Source organism: Pseudophryne corroboree, chromosome 8 (genome assembly GCF_028390025.1).
Source record: "Pseudophryne corroboree isolate aPseCor3 chromosome 8, aPseCor3.hap2, whole genome shotgun sequence".
NCBI lineage: Eukaryota > Metazoa > Chordata > Amphibia > Anura > Myobatrachidae > Pseudophryne > Pseudophryne corroboree.
This window is the reverse complement of record NC_086451.1, coordinates 407,312,588-407,317,983: the sequence shown is the minus strand read 5'-3', so window position 1 is coordinate 407,317,983 and position 5,396 is coordinate 407,312,588. Positions and strand designations below refer to the sequence as shown.

At 44.6% G+C, this 5,396-nt stretch overlaps 1 protein-coding gene across 1 annotated transcript; it reads left to right on the top strand.

The window, feature by feature from the left end:
* Positions 1-1,899: 1,899 nt before the first annotated feature.
* LOC134949893 (olfactomedin-4-like) lies at positions 1,900-3,129 on the top strand. Its single transcript, XM_063938589.1, has 2 exons — positions 1,900-2,050; positions 2,336-3,129. Exons 1-2 carry the CDS (start codon positions 1,900-1,902, stop codon positions 3,127-3,129), a joined length of 945 nt encoding a protein of 314 aa, XP_063794659.1.
* The last annotated feature ends 2,267 nt before the right edge of the window (positions 3,130-5,396 follow it).

The window sequence follows — 5,396 nt, the reverse complement described above, 5'->3', positions numbered from 1 at the left end:
CATGTCTCTTGTTTTCCAAGTCGGCTTAATTCGATCCCTCTGGAGCTAATGGTGTCCAGTAGCCTAAGAAGCCCAAACTACCACCAGTTAGGTAGGTTCGCTTCTTCTCCCCTTAGTCCCTCGCTGCAATGAGTCTGTTGCCAGCAGATCTCACTGTAAAATAAAAAACCTAAATATTCTTTCTTTCTAGGAGCTCAGGAGAGCCCCTAGTGTGCATCCAGCTCGGCCGGGCACAAGATTCTAACTGAGGTCTGGAGGAGGGTCATAGTGGGAGGAGCCAGTGCCCACCAGGTAGTACTAAAGCTTTCTTAATTGTGCCCAGTCTCCTGCGGAGCCGCTATCCCCATGGTCCTTACAGAGATCCCAGCATCCACTACGGACTACGAGAAATAGATTTACTGGTGAGTAAAATCTTATTTTCATCACTCCATGGCCCTTATAGTTTGTTTTATATATATGTAACACCTTCACATAATTTTCTTTTTCTCCTCACATTATTCACACATGCAGCAACAGCTGCTCCTACCTCTTTAACCCTATATTTTTATCACTCCTGCGATGCCCTGGGGTTGTCTGGCTGGGTGGCTCTGGGGTGTCCTGCCCCCCGGACCTGAACCCCTATAGTTAGTGTTACGGACTTACCCAATGAGAGGCTACCTTGATGCGGTGGGTAAGCTCATAGCCCTGGCCAGGAATATGCTAAGTGCCTCTGGTTACTACAGGTTGAGCTAGTGTGAGATTGTGCACCTGCTACCTTTTCCCTCTGTACACTTTACTAAGTCTCAAGCAGAGTAGCACCTCACTACCTAATTAAGGTGTGCAAATTAGGGCCCTTTTCCCTTTCTTTCTGTTTGGGGTTCCAGAAGAGACTTGCTCCCTAACCAGATGTTCGTAACTTCCTCCAGGTGATACAACCTCCATTTATCCCTCCGGTGAGTCAGTGGGATTTGTTCTTGGTTCTTCGGGCACTTCAACAGACTCCATTTGAACTATTAGAGATGGTAGACCTCAAATGATTAACCGTGAAGACTCTCTTTCTACTGGCCATTGCTTCAGCCTGAAGAATCTCTGTCTTATGAGCATTCTCCTGTCGCTCCCCCTTTTTAGGTATTTTACCAGGACTGGGCAGCTCTTCGGACTAAACAGGGTAGTGTCTAAAGTCCATAATGAGCCAATTGCGGTACTGGCCTTCCATGAACCCGGCCTTTCACATGAGGAAACATCGCTGGATGTAATCTGTGATCTCAGGATCTACGTGGACCTCAGGATCTACGTGGACCATATTAGTTCCATTAGGAAAACTTGTTCCTTATTCATCCTCTATGAATTCCACATGTGGCGCTAGCCAGTCAATAAGCCAACGTTGGCTCCACATGACCATCTCACAGGCTTACACGCAGACTGATCTACCTGTTCCATATACAGTCTCTGCTCACTCTACTTGCTCTGTGGGTCTTTCATGGGCAGACCGCTATGGCGCGTCAACTGAACAGCTCTGCAAGGCTCATACATGGTCTTCTGCCCACATGTTCTATGACTTGATATGTTTGCCTTTCAGGATGCAACCTTTGGTCTCAGTGTTTTCCTTTCAGTTTAGGAGCATACACTTCCTATTACAACTGATTTAGGACATCCCCAAGGTTATCACTGTGGAGACCATGGACCCCGAAGAAGAAAATAAGAGTTATGATTAAACTTACCTTTGTTAACTCTCTCTCTTCAAGGTCCATGGGATCCACAGGGCGCCCACCCTGACGCACGTAGCTTCAATGGGTTAATTTCTCGGTCACCAGTTCCCTTCTCCTCTATGTGAGAGAGTGTTTTCTGTGTGTACCATTCTTCCTTTTCTTCATTCACCTCCTGCTCTGGGCTTGTTAACTAAAACTGAAGTGCCTGAGCATGTGGGCGGGTTATGAGGGGAGAGGAGCCCAGTGCATCCTGGGAGGCTCACAGGCTTTGCTGTTCAGTGCCAGATCCTGGTCTCCACCAACCATACCCCAATGTTATTCCTGTGGATCCCATGGACCTCAAAGAAAAAGAGTTAACAAAGGTAAGATTCACCATAATTCAATTTTTTTTCCATGAGTAATCACACAGAACTGTACAGCTATTTTTGAATAGGTATACCATTAAAATTGGTTGTTAGTTTCTTTAGTTTGAATGTATAGACAAGTAAACTTATTTCAGTGATTTAGCTAAAGTATGAATGAAACACATACAGTACTGCCAGAATCTGAAAGTATAATTTATAATAGAGGGTGTTTCTTGAGAGTACATTACTGTATATTGTAGGTAAATGTATCTAATACTAATATTCTCTAACACTTTTTCTCAGGTACATGTGAACATGATGGTATTATGAATATTAACAGACCCCTGGTGGTCCAACTCAACTGGAGAGGATTTGGCTCCACTGCTGGTGGATGGGGAAAGGACTCATTTTTTGGGTCCGCTGAAGAACTGTATTGGGTAGCCCCCCTTGAAGGCTCAACTTACTTCAGTGATGTACGGATATATCCTACCTATAATGACCTTGTGTTGTACAAGAATGCTGAAGACAGATATGTCTCTGGAAATGGTAATGGTGGTGGGATGATACTGTATAACAATTCCTTATACTATAACTGCTACATGAGTAGGGATATCTGTAAGCTCGACATGGCCACTTACAATTTAGATCGCACAACCCTCCCAAATGCAGTTTTCAACAACATATTGTCCTATTCATCCTCCGAGTATCAAGATATAGACATGGCTGGAGATGAAAATGGACTCTGGGTCCTTTACACAACAGAAAATGATGAAGGAAATGTAATCATCGGAAAACTGAATGAAACCTCTCTCGAGCTGATAAACACATGGACCACCTCAATGTACAAGCCTAGCCTATCTAATGCATTCATGGTTTGTGGGGTCATGTATGCCACTCGACCTCTTAGTGCTAGGCAAGAAGAGATATTTTATATGTATGACACCAGCATTAGTAAGGGAAGTTATGTGAGCATCCCGTTTGACAAGATGATGGAGAAGATTCAGAGCATGTCTTACAATCCCAATGACCAAAAGCTCTATGTATACAACGATGGCTATGAGGTCACCTATGATCTCTCATTTAAATACCCCTCTTAGGGTCACTCTTTGTATTATTTTCTTGAGTACTTCATAATTCCTACACATTTAATTCTCTTTTTAAAGGTCCTGTAGGAACCTGACATAGCCAGATTCCAATATCTAACATTTCCCTCACCATATAGATAAATGCCTCTTAACCCATCTTACAAGACCAGTCTTTGTAGTGCATGTCTTACACGAGAAGGATAGTGGCGGTCCTCATGACATAGTTGCCTACTTTTGAAAAGTAGTTTCAGGGAGATTATAGATTGCACTATAATGCAGGGAGTGCGCCATGCAATTGAGGGGGCGAGTCACATTCCACCCAAGGGGTGTGTTTATCTCAACCTATGTCTTAGGGGGGGGTGCTGCAGTGGCAGGGGAAAACTAAAGTACAAAGTGCAGTACATGGTACACACTGGCAACACAGCTACATTACACAGCACAGCTATGCACCGACATCACAACTACAGTACATGGCAGGGCTACGCACAGACATCACACCTACATTATTACACGCAGGGCTATGAACCAACAAAACAGCTACATTACATGGTAGGGCTACAGACCGACAACACAGCTACATTACACAACAGGGCTATGTACTGACATCACAGCTACATTACATGGCAGGGCTACACACTGACATCACACCCACATATTATTATTATTATTATTATTATCCTTTATTTATATGGCGCCACAAGGGTTCCGCAGCGCCCAATTACAGAATACATAAACAAATAATCAAACAGGAAAACAGCAACTTACAGTTGATGACAGTTTAGGACAAGTACAGGGTAAATAAACATAGTTACATCAGCAGATGACACTGGAATAAGTATCAGGTGGCAGAAGACTGCTGGATGTGGTGCAGTTAAAGATTATTAAATTAAGAAAGAATAAGCACATGAGGGAAGAGGGCCCTGCTCGTGAGAGCTTACATTCTAAAGGGGAGGGGTAGACAGACAGGGGTGACACAGATGGGGTACATAGAGAGTGTAGAATAAAGGGTTAGGATGATATTTGGCTGGGTTTGGTGAAGAAGTGGGTCTTGAGACATCGTTTGAAGTTTTGTAGAGAGGTGGAGAGTCTTAGGGGGAGAGGTAGGGAATTCCAAAGAAGTGGTGCAGCATGTGAAAAATCTTGGAGGTAGGAGTGGGAGGAAGTAATCCGTAGGCAGGAGAGTCGGCGTGCATTAGCAGAGCGAAGAGGACGGGTGGGAGTGTAAAGTGAGATAAGGTCAGAGATGTAGATGGGAGAGGAGTGGGTGAGGGCTTTGTGAGTGTGAGAAGTTTGAAATGGATTCTGAAAGGGAAGGGAAGCCAGTGAAGGTCTAGTAAGAGAGGAGAGGTGGACGTAGTGCGTTTGGTGAGGAAGATAAGCCGGGCAGCAGCATTGAGGATAGATTGGAGTGGAGAGAGGTATTTGTCAGGAGCAGATTACAGTAGTCCAGTCTGGAGATGACCAGTAAGTGGATAAGAGTCTTAGTAGCATCCTGGGTCAGAAAGGGTCTGATCCTGGAAATATTTTTTAGATGAAAATGGCAGGTTTGTGAGAGGTGCTGAATGTGTGGTTTGAAGGAGAGGGAGGAGTCAAGGATTACTCCAAGACAGCGCACTTGTGGGCTAGAGGAGATAGTAGTGCCATCAATAGATAATGAGATTGTAGGAGGTGAGGTAATGCGGGAGGGAGGAAAGATGATCAGCTCTGTCTTAGACATGTTAAGTTTAAGAAAGCGCTGGGACATCCAGGAAGAGGTAGCAGAGAGACAGCTGGAGATGCGAGTGAGGAGAGCAGGGGAGAGGTCTGGAGAGGAAAGATAGATTTGGGTGTCATTAGCATAGAGATGATATTGGAAACCAAAAGAACTAATGAGCTTACCTAGTGAGGACGTATAGAGAGAGAAGAGAATAGGACCAAGGACAGAACCTTGGGGTACCCCTACAGTTAGTGGAAGTGAGGGGGAGGTGGAGTCATGAGAAGAGACAGAGAATGAACGGTCAGAGAGGTAGGAAGACAGCCAAGAGAGGGCAGTGTCACGCAGACCAATGGAGTGAAGAATTTGCAGTAGGAGAGTATGGTCCACAGTGTCAAAAGCAGCAGAGATATCAAGTAGAATAAGTATAGAGTAGTGTCCCTTAGATTTAGCAGCATGGAGGTCATTGCATACTTTTGTAAGGGCAGTTTCAGTGGAGTGTAGAGGACGGAAGCCAGATTGGAATGGGTCAAGCAGTGAGTGTGAGGAAAGAAAGGAAGTAAGGCGGTTGTAGACAATACGCTCA

What these genes read in the sequence shown, in the direction of transcription:
- LOC134949893 (XM_063938589.1), top strand. Translation starts at nt 1,900, where the DNA reads ATGTGGGCGGGTTATGAGGGGAGAGGAGCCCAGTGCATCCTGGGAGGC. An exon ending in AAGAAAAAGAGTTAACAAAG is followed by an intron (nt 2,051 to 2,335) that starts GTAAGATTCACC and finishes ACTTTTTCTCAG; the next exon opens with GTACATGTGAACATGATGGT.